Below are 17,169 nucleotides of genomic sequence, written 5' to 3' on the forward strand. Positions count from 1 at the left end.
CAGCGGGAGTGGGGCTTATAAACCACTCTCGAGCTCCCTCAGCTACCGAGGTGGGACTAAACTTTCGTGTCGCGATGCGGGCAGCAAAAGGCCTTTAGTCCCAGTTGGTGCCACCAACCGGTACTAAAGGCATACATAGGTACCGGTTCGTGGCACCAACCGGTACCAATACCCCCCCTTTAGTCTCGGTTTGTGCCACCAACCGGGACTCAAGCCTTTCCTATATAAGACAGCCCTTAGCAATTTTTTTCAAATTTTGCCACCCGACGACGCCGCCAGGCTACCCCGCCGCCGTCGCCGTCGCCCGTGCCCCCGAGCCCACGCCGACGCCATTCGCCGCCCTCGAGCCCACACTGTAGCCGCGCACCCTGTGAGCGCCGCCCCGATCCCCTCCTCCTCCTCCCAATAATGACCGCCTCCGCTGCCGCCGCGCCCCCTAGCTATTATATATATGTGTAGTTTAGATTTGCAATTTAGTTGTATTAATTTGGATGTGTAGTTAATTTAGTTGTTGTAATTTAGATGTATTAATTTAGATGTGTAGTTTAGATTTTTTTGGGTGATATTATTATTGAATATGCAAATGTTTGTATGTTCATATGCAAAGAATATGTCGATTTTTTCATAGAATTTTTATGATTTTTTTCTGTTATAATTTTTTTCATAGAATTTTTATGATTTTTTTTCATAGAATTTTTATGTATATGTTCATATTGTGTAGGAATCTGAAAATTGTGTATGATCAAAGTCATTTATGTATGTTCATATTTAGAAGAAAAAGTAGTAGAGAGAAAAGGAAAATAAGAAGAGGAAGAAGGAGAAGAAGGAGAAGAAGAATAAGAAGAAGAGGACAAATAAATAAGAAGATGAAAAAGAAGAAAAAAAAGAGTAGTAGAAGAAGAAGAAATAGAGGAGAAGAAGAAGAAATAGAATAATATATTATTCTATTTTTTCTTCTTCTCCTCTATTCATTCTTCTTCTCCTCTTATTTTTCTTTTTTTCTTCGATCTCCTCCTCTATTCCTTTATTCTTCTCCTCTTTTTTTCATCTTCTTCCTCTTCTTATTTTTTATCGGGTATGTCGTTGTCGATATAAGTACCCCCCCCCCTCCCAGATAACTTTTAGTAAGTACTACTTAGAAAGTGTTTAATAGAATTACTTGGAAAAATAATAGAACTAGTTAAACTAGCTAGTTTATTTTTAGTAAGTACTACTTTATTCTATTTATAGTAAGGAAATTAATAGAACTAGTCTTTTTAGTTAAACCAATTATTCCCGCATCGACGTCGACAATGCCTATCCCGCATCCTCGTGGTCGACTCGGCGGAGGAGGCCGGCTTGATCAGAGGTGCCATGTCCGGGACTGGGCTCTGCCGGGCTGGTTTTGGGAGGTGCTACCTTCCGGGGGGTGTAGGTTGGTGAGGAGCCAGCCTGTCGTTGACCCGATCCTTGTTTGCTGGCGGTCGCATGGGCCAGTGATGGTGCCGAGGCTTCCGGACACCGCGGAGGTGGTATGTCACTAGTAGAAAAAGGGTCAAATGTGAAGCACATTAGTGCCCGTTTGAATTTGAGCCGGCACTAATGTGTCCATTTGTTCCGGTTCCAATGGCTAGGCGGGCGGACATCATTAGTACCGGTTCGTGGCGAACCTTTAGCACCGGTTCGTGCCACGAACCGGTACTAAAGTGAGTGGTGGCAGGATGTTGTCAGTCCGGGGCCCCTCCAGCACCTTTAGTACCGGGTCGTATTACGAACATGTACTAAAGGTCGTCCTACATACACCCTTCATCCACCCGAGCTCGCTCCGTTCTTCCCCTTTCCCCTCTACTCTCTGTTCTTTTCCCTCTTCCTATCAAGCTCATCACACATTTTGCCCAAAATTTGTCAAGATTTGATGGCCCCCATCCATTCAAATGATCACAAAGGTTAGCAACTTTGTCCTTTCATCTCTCATTGCTAGATTAGCTCATGCAATGCTTTATACAGTGATTGATTTTTGAGTTTAGTAATTTGGGAGGAATTATATATATTTGCTAGTATTTGATTTATATGCAATCTGAGGTCAAAAATAACACTTAGTTTGCATATGTAGGTGTGGTTTACCTAGTGCCTTCTAAATCTCCGTCGTAACCACCGTCGATCGCCGGCAACGTCCCATCGCCGACACCACCTTGTGGTGAGCCTCTTGTTCATGAATGTTTTATATAAAAAGTTGATGTTTGTGTGATTTGGATATATAGTTACTCGTATAATTATCTTACCCATACGTTGTTTGTTATACATAGTGCCATGGTTTTGATATCCGTCCCCGTCGGCCCTCGTCCGGGTTATGATTCAGATGTGGTATATTCTCTTTTAAAACTATTCATTGCATTTCGTGTTTATGACAAATTATGCCCATCAAGTTGACATAGATATTTGTATGTAGGAGGTAGTTGAACCAGAAATTCCAACCGACCCTATTGTCGAGAGGTTAAATTTAGTTGAAAGAGAAAATGAGGATTTGAAGGAAAAATTGAAAATAATTGAGGGGGAGAAGATGGAATTGGAGTTGCATTTTGCCGATGTCGTCGATGATCACAAGATTAAGAAAATATGCCATTCATAGTGAGGCTTGGTATCATTATGTTGTTGGATCGATTGTTACCTTAGTTGCGATCTTGATCGCATTTGTTGTTGCATTTAAATTCTTTAGCTAGAGAGTTATTTGTTTGTTGCATTTAAGTGTTGTATGAACTTTATGTATTGTATTAATTTGGTGTTCTTGGTGCTGTGTATTGAAGATGAGCCAGCAATGGATGTACGATGACCGATCCTCTCCCGAGTTCATTAATGGCGTGCATACTTTTCTGCTTGCGGCTGAGGCAAACAAGCGGGCGGATGGTTTTATGCCTTGTCCATGTGCTGGCTGTAAGAATGGTCACAATTACTCTACGTCAAAAACCATTCATGTCCACATGTTTGAGTCCGGTTTGGTGCCCCACTATAATGTTTGGACCAAGCACGGAGAAAGAGGGGTTATGATGGAAGACAATGAAGAAGAAGAGGACGACGATAGCTATCCTGGCCATGGGTTCCCTGAATACGATGATACAACAATGATGGAAGAAGTTGAGCCGGTAATGCGGGAAGAAGATGAGCCGCCAATGCGGGATGAAGCTGAAGAAGAGGCATCGGATGAGCCCGTTGATGATCCAGGTCAGGCCATTGCCGATGCAAAGAGAAACTGCGCAAGTGATTTGAAGAAGAAGAAGTTGCAGCGCATGTTAGAGGATGACAAAAAATTGTTGTACCTGAATTGCGTAGGTGACAAGAAAAAGTTGGGCACCACACTGGAATTGCTACAATGGAAGGCAGAGAATGGTGTATCTGACAAGGTATTTGGAAAGTTGCTGGTAATGATAAAGAATATGCTTCCAAAGGACAACGAATTGCCCGAGAGTACGTACGAAGCAAAGAAGGATGTCTGCCCTCTAGGGTTAGAGGTGTAGAAGATACATGCATGCCCTAATGATTGCATCCTCTACTGCGGTGAGTATGAGGATTTAAACACTTGCCCGGTATGCGGTGCATTGCGCTATAAGACGAGCCGCGATGACCCTGGTGATGTCTAGGGCGAGCGCCCCAGGAAGAAGATTCCTGCCAAGGTGATGTGGTATGCTCCTATAATACCACAGTTGAAACATTTGTTCCAAAACAAAGAGCATGCCAAGGCGATGAGATGGCATAGAGAAGACCGTAAGAAAGATAGAAAATTGAGAGTACCCGCTGACGGGTCGTAGTGGAGAAAAATCGAAAGAAAGTACGGGAAGGAGTTTGCAGATGATGCAAGGAACGTATGGTTTGGTCTAAGCACATATGGCATTAGTCCTTTTGGGGAGCAGAGCAGCAACCCTAGCACCTGGCATGTGAGTCTATGTTTGTATAACCTTCGTCCTTGGTTGTGAGTGAAGTGGAAGTTCATTATGATGCCAATGCTCATCCAAGGCCCTAAGCAACACTACAAGAAATATGTCAACTTGTGACCCTCACTATTGGCCGCTGAAAGGTCATAGTTTTTCATTTGCGACCTTTTTATGACCAAAAACGGAAGGTCAAAAGCTGGCGGTCATAAACTGAAATTAACGAGAGAAGGTCGTAGACGTTTACGACCAAAACAGAAGGTCGTTGAACCCATGACCTTTTGTTTTGGTCACTGGCTGTCTGCCCAGGCCATGTCGGATCCGACGTGGCAATCTGACGTGGCAAAATTACGATCAATTTTTTGTCGACTTCATGGGCCAAGACCAACGTTGCAGCCTTTTTATTTACAGGGTTGTGATCCTTTTTTGGTTTCTTTTTCGGGCCGCATCTATTTCTCAATTGGGCCTCGGCCTTTTTCCAGTCCATTTCCTTAGTTTTTAGGTTTTTTTCCTGTGAATATTATTTGGAAAATGGCCTTTTTATATGCCAAATACTATTAGGTCCCACTTGTCAGGTTCTAATTAAAGACAGCCAATGTTTCAATTTCCACATAATTATTTCAGTCAGAACAGCAAACAAATGAGAATTATCAAACCACATGCCAATTTTGACTAATAGCACAATCTTTACATAATTCATTTCACCATTACATGTGATTCTATCAGAACATATAACTCCTACTACAAATACACTCCAGACTTCTTCACTTTTCTGGACTATCAGAACACGCCACTTCAAACTTGAAATTTCCTATGCCTGGAGCTCCTGTAAAAGGGTGAACACAAAGTCATTTAGCATTTTCATTCCTGGAGTAGATATTCAAACCTCCAGGTTTAGTGTATAGACTATCTGGAAAATATATATTTAACAAAATTTCACAGAAATGCAGATTTATGGATCGAATGTATGATAAAGGAGCAGAAATGCAGATATATGTCTATGAAACAATAGGTCAACTAGAGATTCATGTCTACAATTTGCTAGATAAGAAAATAACAAGTCAGGATATAGAACATGGTTTTAATTTGTTCTTTGCATATTACATCAGTAGTTCTGTTGCAGGGTTCTGGTACATCATGATCTACATGCACATGAGATAGATGGACTTGGCGCACATGAGATTAGGGTGGAAGGAGGAGGAGCAGGGCATACCTAAGGTGTCCAGGCCCTGCAGCTCATCGGAGATGTTGCAGGCTCACCGGCATCGACAGCCACCGCAACAGCAAGCTGGGTGACATACAAACTAAAGTTGCGTTCATTTAGTTGCAAAACAAAAAAGTTTGCTAGTTCCTGTCCATCAACAATCACACAAGTATCACTTGTACAGCAGCAGGAGCAAAATTGATATGAGTTAGAAGGAGCAGAGTTCAACTAGTACAACCAGCAGAGCTCAACTAGTACATCGCAGTACAGATGAACCATCTATTCCACGGCACAAGAGTAAAATCTTGCTATAACTAGTAGATTATCCCCTAACAGAAGCTAATTAGGCACCAATACACAAGGCACAACAAGCACATACTAAATAAGCCACGACCATAATACATTAGTACTAAACAGATCTTGTATAACAGGTTTTTCAGTCATGAATTTTCAGAAGCAGAACTGGCATGTTTGTTGAAAGTGTTTATCATCACAGCCATGGTCAAACAGAACACATGAATCTAAAAGAATGACAATAATGAGACTGTATCTTTTTGTCTCATATTAAGAAATTCAACCATGTTTTCCCTTGTCCTTCATGAATTAATCAGAAGCACGGGTAAGGTTCAAATCACTGCCACTAATCCAAAGAAATGGCAAACGCTGCAAAGGGTTGGCAAGTAAACCATTTCTCTATCCGCGCCCACTACATCCCCCTTAGACCAAGTGCAACAAAGAGGGATAATAGAAGCTAAATGCAAAAAGGACAAAAAGCAGAAGAATTTAAAAAATGTAACTTATGAGAAGAACAAAGTGCACAATTTTTTTCTCTCAGATGCCAACCACAAGGGTAGCACAGATGATGCACACATATCAACATGGCATCAGTTCAGACCGCCCGTCTGCTTCTACTCTCTTCATAGAGCAACTTAAAAAATATGAACATATTTGTCCAGTCATTAGGTGTCCAAAAAGATGGTGTTTTATTTGGTTTTCATCATTGTCCAGCCATATTCTATACATAGTAAACAACAGAATAAAAAACTAAAAAATAGATGACATGTAAGTTCGAAAGTATTAAAAAAATTTACAGTCAAGCTGTTTAATTTGTCCTCAGAATTGCAGAATGATAGCATGGGCGCACTACGACCAATCAGTCCTGAAAGATGGTATGATTAACAGGTTTTTCATCACCGGACAAATAGAACAGTAACACAAACAAATAGGTCTACAAAGCAGAACTTAAATTACTACAAAAAACAAAATCTGACAAAAGAAGACAGAAAAGGAACGACAATAATAGTAATACATGAGAACATCCCTCACATCATTCACTTTAGCGCTCATCTTTTCAAGCATTCAATCAAATCATCTTTTCAAGCATGCAAGTGGTATCCAGAATTTGGATATAGGTAGTACGCTCATGTGGTGAATTTTGTGAATCTATACTATGCATCTACCAAAAGGATCGCTCCCCTCACATGCAAATATAATTCAGTCCAATTGCTTTCTTCTCCCCTCACATGCATAAGTCAAGAGCAGACCATCTAAACAGGCGGATCAGACCTTCACCTTGGGAGGGAGGCGAGTGCTACCAGTTCCCGTGTCGTCGTCGAGCTCGGGTGGTCCTCCTCCTCCTCCTCGAGAAGGACAAGGTTGTTCCTCCCCTACACTCCAATGGCCATCTTCTCCAAGGACATCTATAAGGGCAGAACACACCATTGATGTAAGTTTCACCAAGATAGTTTCAGTCAAAGTTAAAGCAAATGTAAACTTGCAAACTGAGCCAAACCGAGGTGCATATTCATATGTGTGTGTATGTAGAGATGCAAGTGCCATCTGAATTTTGGGGAACCAAAGCGTGATTGTTGTTGTTGCTACTTTAGCAGCAACAACATCCTCAAAGTCAAACTGCGAAAAAAAAATCATTCATATGCAGCAGCCCAAACTCAACTTTGAGAGAGAGGACTGATTAACATTTTTTTGTTGGGTCGAATTTTTCACAAATATAGATAGAAGGACTCCATAAGCTATCAAAATAAATCATAGAGAGGCTGGTCGAACTAGTTGGCGCACTCAAAGGATACAAGAGAGCGCCCCGATGAACAACTAAGCAAGCATACACAACAAGTAAAACTACATCACCAATATTATGTAATTAACTGGAAGGTCTTGTTCATCATACCAGTACAAATGTACTACCCCGATGGATCCCATTTTCTTTTTTTTCACCGAACGGATCACACGGAAGGATCGATCTCTCCATGCCAATGATCGTTCTCTTAATTTTTTTTACCGGTCCAGAGAAGCCCAACCAGCGTAGCACGGCACCGGAACAGCCGGTAGAAGCCTAGCCAGTGTAGCGTGATACGAGTGACACTATGAGCGATAATCCAGCCGGCTGCCATAATAAGCTAGCAAGACATTTACACCATAATATGAAGCAAACAGAGCAATCCCTATATACACAGAAATTGTACTAATTCCATTAAAACAATACTAGGTACGACTGGAGATGCATAAAGAACAACTAGGTACGACTCACCCTAGATGCATGCATGCATCAACATCCATACTTGCAGTGCATTTAGTAAAGAATAAATTACTGTATTTACCAAAGTGTATAATAGCTTTGTGAAAAAGAGGATTGTATCAGCCATACACTTCTCCCTGGATCAATGTATGCATGCAATCCATCCAGGCAGAGCATGATGCTAATTCCTACTCATGTTGCTAGCACATATACATACATACACATCAAGAACGAATTCACAGGCACATAAATGAATATCCCCTGGATAGCATGGTAATGAACTACTCACATGCAATTTGATAGGACTAGTACTAGTGATAACAACCCAACGACATCCTAACAGCCACAACAACACGCACACTTCAACCTCCTGAATACTGGTGAATAGCAAAGTCTATCCATACTTGACACACGAGAAAATCAATGTCAAGTTCATCTCGGATGTGTGGTTCATGACAGCGGTAGCAGTTAACAAGATTACTGAGTTTTAATTTGTGGAAGCAATGAAACAAGCAATATAATGCCTATCTCGCTCACCACTAGAGTAACAACAGTAGCAAATTCAGTCAAGCATGTGAGTAAGTAAAAGATGTAGATCAACAGGGAATCATACTAGTTCAAAGAAATCTATAACCAAATTTACAGTAACAATCATCTAGTATTAATCAATGGTTCTGTTTTGATCCAAACTAGATGAATTCAAGGCTAATCTATTATGTGACAGTAGAGGAGTGAGTGCTATTGTATAGTTATAAAAATGCTACACATAGAGTGGTACATATATACATTCAGTAATAGGTGTAGAACAATAAACAGAGCAAGCAGGCGAGGTTGGTTGGTGAGTCAGACTGGCCCTGCAATCCGACAAACATGACGACATTGGGCTTGCCTTTCTTGGGGGTGAAGACCGGCTTCCCTGGATCTAGCATGTTGCAGAGGTCCGTGAAGACAGCCTGCAGCAGGAAAAACACAAGGGCATCAACCTCCAACCGACCAGTGCCCCCTGGCACGCGCGTCCCTCGATCGAATAGCGCAGGAAATGAATTGAGGGAGGTGGAGCGGGCAGGACCTGCTGTATGATGCACAGCTTGTTGGTGCCGGCGGCGAGGGTCTCGAGGTTGACGATCTTCCGGATGCCAGACTGCAAGAGCACGGGGGAGATCTCGTTGAGGCACTCCCTAAGCACCTTCTCGTCGATCACTGTGGCATTGCCCATCCACGCAAGCGCGCGGGAGATGCTCCTGCCCAGCTGTGCGAGCACCATCTTGGCTGGGCCCTCGGGGGGTCTGGCCTCGTCGCCGGTGGGGTGGGGTTCCGGTGGCGGTCAGGGGCGGCGCGCGGCGTGATCTGGGAGCGGGGGTGGGGAAGGGGACGCGAACGGGAGGAGAACTGGCCGGGGGAGATGGGGAAGATTTTGGTTGGGGATGGGGATTGGGGAACGCGGTGGGGATTGGGGACGGCATCTGCGGGATGTGATGGGCGTCACTACAGGACCCGTTGAGGAAGGAGGTGGTGGCGGGATGCGCCGCTGTAGGATGGGGAGGAGGTGGCGGCGGGGAGGAGATGAGGGAGGGGGTGGATCTGGCGGCCGCCATGGCCATGGCTGTGCCATGCGGCTAGGTTGGTGGGCGTCGAAGAGGGTGGAGCACAGTCACCGCCGCCGCGCCGGAATTGGTGGGAACGCCACCCTCGAAACCCTAGCCGTAGGAAGGGGTTGGGGATGAGCTACCGGGGCCGTGAGAGGCGGATCTGGCCGGAGGGGAGGGAAGAGCGGAGGTAGGGGAGCTCGGATCTGGGCTGCGCACCGGCGAGGCCCGCCGGAACATGCCGGAACAAGAGGCGTAGGTGGCGGTGGCAAGGGTTTCGGGGGAGGGATTGTGAGGGAGTGAGGGGCAGAGAAAGAAAGGAGGCGGGGGTGGATGGAAAACGGCCACGAGTAGAGCTTAGGTGGGCTCGGGGGTGGTGTGGTCGGCCGAGGACTGCCATTGGATCCGCGAGCATCCGACGGTGTTTCATGCACGATCCGCGCGAGACGTCCACGGACCAATCAGAATGCAGTACCACGTTATGATCATTTAAATTGGTCGTAGTTGACTAAAAATAGCGTGTTAAAATCATATCAGCTATTTTATGACCTGAGAAAATTCAAAAAGAAATGAAAAACCTTGTCATTGTGTCACCAAATGTGAATAAGTTTTCAGGAAAATTAACGAACATGAAATAAGATAAATATCTTTAAAAATATGTCATGAGAAATAAGTTTTTTGGTAAAAAAACATTTTCCATTTTTCGAGTGCCCAAAATGAGTTTTTTTGTAAAGGACCTACCATATATTTGTTTCAAGATTGTACCAAACCAATTTTATAAAATACTAGGACATATTTAATGCACAATTGACCAAATGATTGGGTGTAAAAAGTTTTGATCCACCTCTCGTGAAAAAGACAAATTTCCGCCGATTCAGTAGGAAGCGGGTCAAATTTGAGCTGTAGCTGCCTCATAGTTTTCTCTTTATTTTTTCAAAAAATCATTTCTAGGTACATGAGTATCTATTTAATCAGAGAAACGTCAAAAAAATTTCAAGATTCAACCACTAGCTACGAACGGTCAAACCCGCAGTTTTGATCGCATTTCAAAACGGGCATAAAAATTTCAAGAAAATCAAAAAATTGGAAAACCATCACATTGTGTCATTATATGTGACCAAGTTTCCAGGAAAAATATTAAACTTGTAATACGGCAATTATTTTAAAAATGTGTTCTCAGAAATGAGCTGTCATGCGTGAAGATTCACGGTTTTCAAGCCAAATGATCAATCTTATGGGCACATTCATGGCATAGTTTGTTCAAATGATCTCATATTGTGCTAAAGGGTGCATCTTGGAATTCCAAACAATGTTGCCTAAGGGCGTTTTCATTTTCTTTGCATGGAAAATTCATTTTCCATTTTCCGAGTGCCCGAATTGAGTTCTTTTTGTGAAGGAGCTACCATATAATTGTTGCAAAATTGGACCATATCATTTTTCTAAAATACTAGGCCATATTTGATTCACAATTGACCAAATAGTTGGGTGGCAAAATTCTTGATCCACCTCTGGTGAAAAAGACAAATTCCCGTCGATTTAGCTAGAAGCGGGTCAAATTTGAACTGCAGCTGCCTCATAGTTTGCTCTTTATTTTTTCAAAAAATCATTTCTAGGTACATAAGTATCTATTTAATCAGAGAAACATCAAAAAAATTTAAGATTCAACCACTAGCTAGGAACGGTCAAACCCGCCGTTTTGATCGCATTTCGAAACGGGCATAAAAATTCAAAAAATTCAAAAAATTGGAAAACCTTCGCATTGTATCATTATATGTGACCAAGTTTCTAGGAAAAATATTAAACTTGTAATACGACAATTATTTTAAAAAAGTGTTCTCAGAAATGAGATATCATGCGTGAAGATTCACGGTTTTCAAGCCAAATGATCAATCTTATGGCCACATTCATGGCATAGTTTGTTCAAATGATCTCATATTGTGCACAAGGGTGCATCTTGGAATTCCAAACAATGTTGCCTAAGGGAGTTTTCATTTTCTTTGCACAGAACATTCATTTTCCATTTTCCGAGTGCCCGAATTGAGTTCTTTTTGTGAAGGAGCTACCATATAGTTGTTGCAAAATTGGACCATATCATTTTTCTAAAGTACTAGGCCATATTTGATTCACAATTGACCAAATAGTTGGGTGTCAAAAAGCCTTGATCCACATCTGGTGAAAAAGACAAATTCCCGCCGATTTAGTTGGAAGCGGGTCAAATTTGAACTGCAGCTGCCTCATTGTTTGCTCTTTATTTTTTTCAAAAAATCATTTCTAGGTACATAAGTATTTATTTAATTAGAGAAACATCAAAAGTTCTCCAAGATTCAACCACTAGCTAGGAACGGTCAAACCCGCCGTTTTGATCGCATTTCGAAACGGGCATAAAAAATTCAAAAAAAATCAAAAAATTGGAAAACCTTCGCATTGTGTCATTATATGTGACCAAGTTTCCAGGAAAAATATTAAACTTGTAATACGACAATTATTTTAAAAAAGTGTTCTTAGAAATGAGCTATCATGTGTGAAGATTCAGGGTTTTCAAGCCAAATGATCAATCTTATGACCACATTCATGGCATAGTTTGTTCAAGTGATCTCATATTGTGCACAAGAGTGCATCTTGGAATTCCAAACAATGTAGCCTAAGGGAGGTTTCATTTTATTTGCACAGAACATTCATTTTCCATTTTCCGAGTGCCCGAATTGAGATTTTTTTCTGAAGGAGCTACCATATATTTGTTGCAAAATTGGACCAAACCATTTTTCTAAAATATTAGGCCATATTTAATGCATAATTGACAAAATGGTTGGGTGTCAAAAGTTTTGATCCACCACTTGTGAAAAAGACAAATTTCTGCCGATTCAGCAGGAAGTGGGTCAATTTTGAACTGCATCAACCTTATAGTTTCCTCTTTATTTTAAAAAAAAAATCATTTCTAGATATATAAGTATCTATTTAATCAGAAATACATGGTTTGGTGGCGATACATCGAGGTTTGGATGGTGGACGAGGGCCCCAACTCCAGAGCGCGTAAACTCGCATGCCCGCCGTGTGGTCACCGCGTGACCATGGCGTTGCCACGTGTTCTGGGCGGTTGGGTACTCCCCAGGCATGTGCTAGGAAGAAAATTACAACATAAGATTCTCACGAGGAGACCGAACTATGCTCAAACATGAATTAGCAGCCAAGTGTTTCATTAGCGATACGGGAAATGCACATGGCCAATGGGCGTGAGTTTTGGCTGAGGATGATCATCTACTAAGAAGACTGTCATCAAAAGGAGGAGCCTAGGTGGTACTTGCTTTGCAAAGTACCACAATGGACAGAAATATGAATGTTGAAGCTGGGCTCAAAATAATGAATGGATTGAGCTGAAATTTGGTGGGGTGGTTATTTGGGCATAGGAAAGCACTCTAGAAAATTGATACCAATTGGACATGCCAAAGTGGTACTTCCTTCACAATGCTATTCCCTGGACAGAAACTTGGGAAAATTAGCGAGAGAAATTGGATAAATGAAATGAGCTCAAATTTGGTGTAGGTAAGTTACATAGGTATGGTCATGCCCTGGTAAATTTTCAGATCATTTGGGTAAGCCTAGCTAGTACTTACTTCACAAAGTTTCTCTCGAGATAGAAACTTTGGAAATTTCTTGAGAAAGATTTACCATGAAAATGGAGCTGAATATTATCATGTGGCAATGATTTGGGTATGGAAGACTGCCCAAAAAGTTTGAGGGTAATAGGAGGGATTTGGATAACACTTGCTTTGCAATGTGCCAATCTGGCCATAAAATATAAATTGAACCTGCACTCACATAGATGATTTGACTGAGCTGCAATTTGTAGGGTGATAATTTGGGCATCTGAAGGAAATGTATAAATTTCATGTCATTTGGATATATAAAAATGGTACTTCCTTCACAATGCTTCTAGGTGGAAAAAAACTTTGGAAATTTTCTGAGGAAGATTTACTGGGCAAATGGAGCTGAATTTTTTCATGAGGCAATGATTTGGATAGGAAAGAGTGCCCAAAATTTTTGAGGGCAATCAAGAATATATAAATAGCACTTCCTTCACAAAGTATTGTTGTGAACATAATAGGAAAATGAATATTGTTGAATTACTTTTGAACTAGGCAAGAAGGATTTTTACATATTTGACGAAGATATGACCCAAAGAATTTATGAGATTTTTTGGGGAATTTTGGGAATGACAGGAATATAGGTTGCTTCACAACCTAGGGCAAAAATTGACACATGGACATGACACATAGGCAAAACTGATGAGATGGCGCCTAGTCATCACAACCCACCACAATTTACAAGGCTATGACCATCTATATTGGTCGTTAACAACTAGAGATAAGGCAGCGGACCAACGCTGTTTGCTTTATGACCATTTCGTGTAAGGAAATTACGACCTTTCTGACCAAAATGGTCGCAATGGTTTAGGGTTTGGAGCCCCCGAATAGCTTTTGACCAATTGGTCTCAAATGGTCATAGATCTATGACCAATTCTTCCAGGGTCACTGACAGAAGGTCACTAGTTGACATATTTCTTGTAGTGCAACCTGGCAACGACATAGATGTGTACCTAAGGCCATTAGTTGATGAACTCTTACAACTGTGGAATGGAACAGGTGTATGTGCGTGGGATGAGCACATGGGGGGAGAATTTGACCTAAAGGCGTTGCTGTTCGTGACCATCAATGATTGGCCTGCTCTCAGTAACCTTTCAGGACAGACAAACAAGGGATACCGCGCATGCATGCACTGTTTGGACGATACCGACAGTATATATTTGGCTAATTGTAAGATGAATGTGTACCTGGGACATCGTCGATTTCTTCCGAGCAAGCATCTCGTAAGAAAGAAATGCAAGCATTTCAAAGGTGAGGCGGATCACCGGACGAAGCCTCGCCACCGTACTGGTGCTGATGTACATGATATGGTCAAGGATTTGAAGGTGGTCTTTGGAAAGGGTCCTGGTGGACAACCTGTTCCGAATGACGCTGACGGACGCCCACACATGTGGAAGAAGAAACCTATATTTTGGGCCCTGCCCTATTTGAAAGACCTAGAGGTCCGCTCCGCAATCGACGTGATGCACATGACGAAGAATCTTTGTGTGACCCTGCTTGGCTTCTTGGGCTTGTATGGGAAGACAAAAGATACACCTGAGGCACAGGAGGACCAGCAACGTATGCACGGAAAAGACAACATACATCAGGGTCATGCAAGCTACGCTCTTACCAAAGAAGAGAAGGAAATCTTCTTTGAATGCCTGCTCAGTATTAAGGTACCATCTGGCTTCTCGTCAAATATAAAGAGAATAATAAACATAGTAGAGAAAAAGTTCCAGAACCAAAATTCTCATGACTGCCACGTGATTATGGTGCAACTGCTTCCGGTTGCATTGAGGGGGCTTGTACCGGAAAAATTTCGATTGGCCATTGTGAAGCTCTGTGCATTCCTCAATGCAATCGATCCAGAAATCATACCAAAGTTAGAGAATGATTTGGTGCAATGTCTTGTCTGTTTCGAGTTGGTGTTCCCACCATCCTTCTTAAACATCATGACGCACGTCCTAGTTCACCTATGCGAAGAGATTAACGTTTTGGGTCCTATATTTCTACAGAATATGTTCCCCTTTGAGAGGTTCATGGGAGTCTTAAAGAAATATGTTCATAACCATGCTAGGCCAGAAGGAAGCATCTCCAAGGGCCATGAAAATGAGGAGGTCATTGAGTTTTGTATTGACTTTATTACTGACCTTAAGCCGATTGGTGTTCCTGAATCGCGGCATAAGGGCAGACTGGATGGAAAAGGCACGCTAGGAGGGGAACAAATAATATGTATTGACGAATATTCTCTCACTGAAGCACACTACACAGTTCTATAGAATTCTACCTTGGTGGCTCCGTATATGGATGAACACAAGAATTTTCTATGCTCCAAACACCCGGAGCGGTCTGATGACTGGATTACACGTGAACAAACCAGGAGTTTCGCCAGCTGGTTGCAGACACGTACCCTGCATGACGCCTCTATCGAAGATGACCTGTACTTGCTGTCCCAGTTACCATCTTTGAATATAATGACTTTCAAAGGGTATGAGATAAATGGTAATACATTTTACACGATCGCCCAAGATAAGAAGAGCACCAACCAAAATAGTGGTGTCCGCTTTGATACAAATACCAAGACGGGAAAGGAAACATATTATCGTTATATACAGGACATATGGGAACTTGACTATCGATGTTGTTTGAAGGACCCTTTGTTTCGGTGCAAATGGGTCAATATGACACGAGGCGGGGTAACGGAAGACCCGCATTACAGAATGACAACAGTGGATCTCAACAATCTTGCATATGCATACGAACCATTCGTCCTAGCCAATGATGTGGCACAGGATTTCTATGTGAAGGACATGTCTACCAAGCCGAGAAAAAGAAAAGATAAGGAAGCGAATGTGTCGTACGATGAGCAAAAGCGGCACATAGTTCTTTCTGGGAAGAGAAACATCGTGGGAGTGGATGACAAGATAGACATGTCAGGAGATTATGAAAAGTTTGATGAAATTGCTCCATTCACAGTGAATATTGACCCGAGCATCCAGTTAAACAATGAAGATTTTCCATGGCTACGACACAAAGGGACACACGCGAGGAAAAAGTGTCACACCCAAAGATCTGGGATGTGATCGGCTTCACTATCATCATTTTCTTCTATGTTTCACACCCAGGAGGGAATCTCTGTAATAGTTAGGGTAGTTATGTGTTTTGGCATTTGAAACGCGAAGAAATTTTATGTGCAAGCAAATTCTTTCATGCATTTACTGATTTTTTTAGCTAAATGACCCTGAAATTGAAAAGCATTTCAAATGAACTCAGAAATGGTTGAAAGTTGGCATGGTATCATAATTTCACCCACATAGCATGTGCAAAAAAGTAGAGAGGGTTACCGCAAAAACTGGATGCACTTCGTGTACAAAATGGACGATCTCTTTCGAAGTATCAGGGTTTCAGATGAAAACTCATCCGTTACAAAGGCATTTCATTTTTTAAATAACCTAAGAATTACCAAATTGAATATAGTGATAAAGCACACTAATATTATACATAAGAAAAAAGAATCACTGAAAAATCTATTTTCAAAGTTAAGTTATTCACAAACGAGTGATTCACACAAATTTCAAATAATTCAAAATTTAGGCTACTCAAATTTGTAAACTACTGATACTAACAGAAAGTTTGTTATTTTTTATACGTAAAGCAAAAATATTCACAAAGAAACTCTAAATACAGCAAAAAACAACTCAAAAATAAATAAAACAAAAATAAATAATGCAAAAACTAAGAAAAAGCCCACCTACTGCGCCACAGCGGCCTGCATATGACTAGAAACCCAACCTGTTGTTGGGCCAGGATGCAGGCCCGCAAAGGCCCAGTAGGCCCACAGGGCAGCACAGAACATTTAGGCCTAGTAGGCCTACTTTGGGGAGGAGCTCGAGGGAGCTACCGCACTGGGGCTTATAAACCATTGCGGACGCCCCTCGGCTAGCGAAGTGGGACTAAACATGACGCACCGCACCTGCGCCAGTGCACCCCCTTTCGTACTGGGTGGTGGCTCAAACCAGTACTAAAGGGGAGGTCTTTAGTACCGGTTGGAGCCACCACCCGGTACTAAAGGGGTGCCGTTCCCGCCGCTTGGCCTGGCCAAAACAGACCTTTAGTACCGGTTGGTGGCTCCAACCGGTACTAAAGGTTGTTCTATATAAGAAAACACATCAAAAAATTTGTCAGTTTCTCATCTCTCCCTCTGCTTCTTTCTCCTCTGCCTCATCGCCGCCGCACCTCGTCGCCGCCCCCGTCGCCGTCCCCGTCGTCCCCGTCGCTGCGCCGCGCCCCGTCGCCGCGCCCCGCCCCGTCCTCCCGTCGT

General features: G+C 42.3%; 1 protein-coding gene and 3 non-coding genes across 4 annotated transcripts; all 4 read right to left on the reverse strand.

Annotated features, from left to right (window-relative positions):
• Positions 1-5,517: 5,517 nt before the first annotated feature.
• On the reverse strand, positions 5,518-5,608 carry LOC119304516. Its single transcript, XR_005148331.1, has one exon. It is a non-coding gene; the product is annotated as a small nucleolar RNA Z223 (small nucleolar RNA).
• Positions 5,609-5,661: 53 nt separating this feature from the next.
• On the reverse strand, positions 5,662-5,746 carry LOC119304735. Its single transcript, XR_005148448.1, has one exon. It is a non-coding gene; the product is annotated as a small nucleolar RNA U36a (small nucleolar RNA).
• A 468-nt stretch (positions 5,747-6,214) lies between these two features.
• LOC119304490 lies at positions 6,215-6,306 on the reverse strand. Its single transcript, XR_005148306.1, has one exon. It is a non-coding gene; the product is annotated as a small nucleolar RNA SNORD96 family (small nucleolar RNA).
• A 2,121-nt stretch (positions 6,307-8,427) lies between these two features.
• Positions 8,428-8,903, reverse strand: LOC119298687 (signal recognition particle 54 kDa protein 2-like). Its single transcript, XM_037575983.1, has 2 exons — positions 8,709-8,903; positions 8,428-8,592 (listed from the first exon to the last, which is right to left on the reverse strand). Exons 1-2 carry the CDS (start codon positions 8,901-8,903, stop codon positions 8,428-8,430), a joined length of 360 nt encoding a protein of 119 aa, XP_037431880.1.
• Between the last annotated feature and the right edge of the window lie 8,266 nt (positions 8,904-17,169).

This window comes from Triticum dicoccoides, chromosome 5A (assembly GCF_002162155.2).
Source record: "Triticum dicoccoides isolate Atlit2015 ecotype Zavitan chromosome 5A, WEW_v2.0, whole genome shotgun sequence".
In the NCBI taxonomy this organism is placed as follows: Eukaryota; Viridiplantae; Streptophyta; class Magnoliopsida; order Poales; family Poaceae; genus Triticum; species Triticum dicoccoides.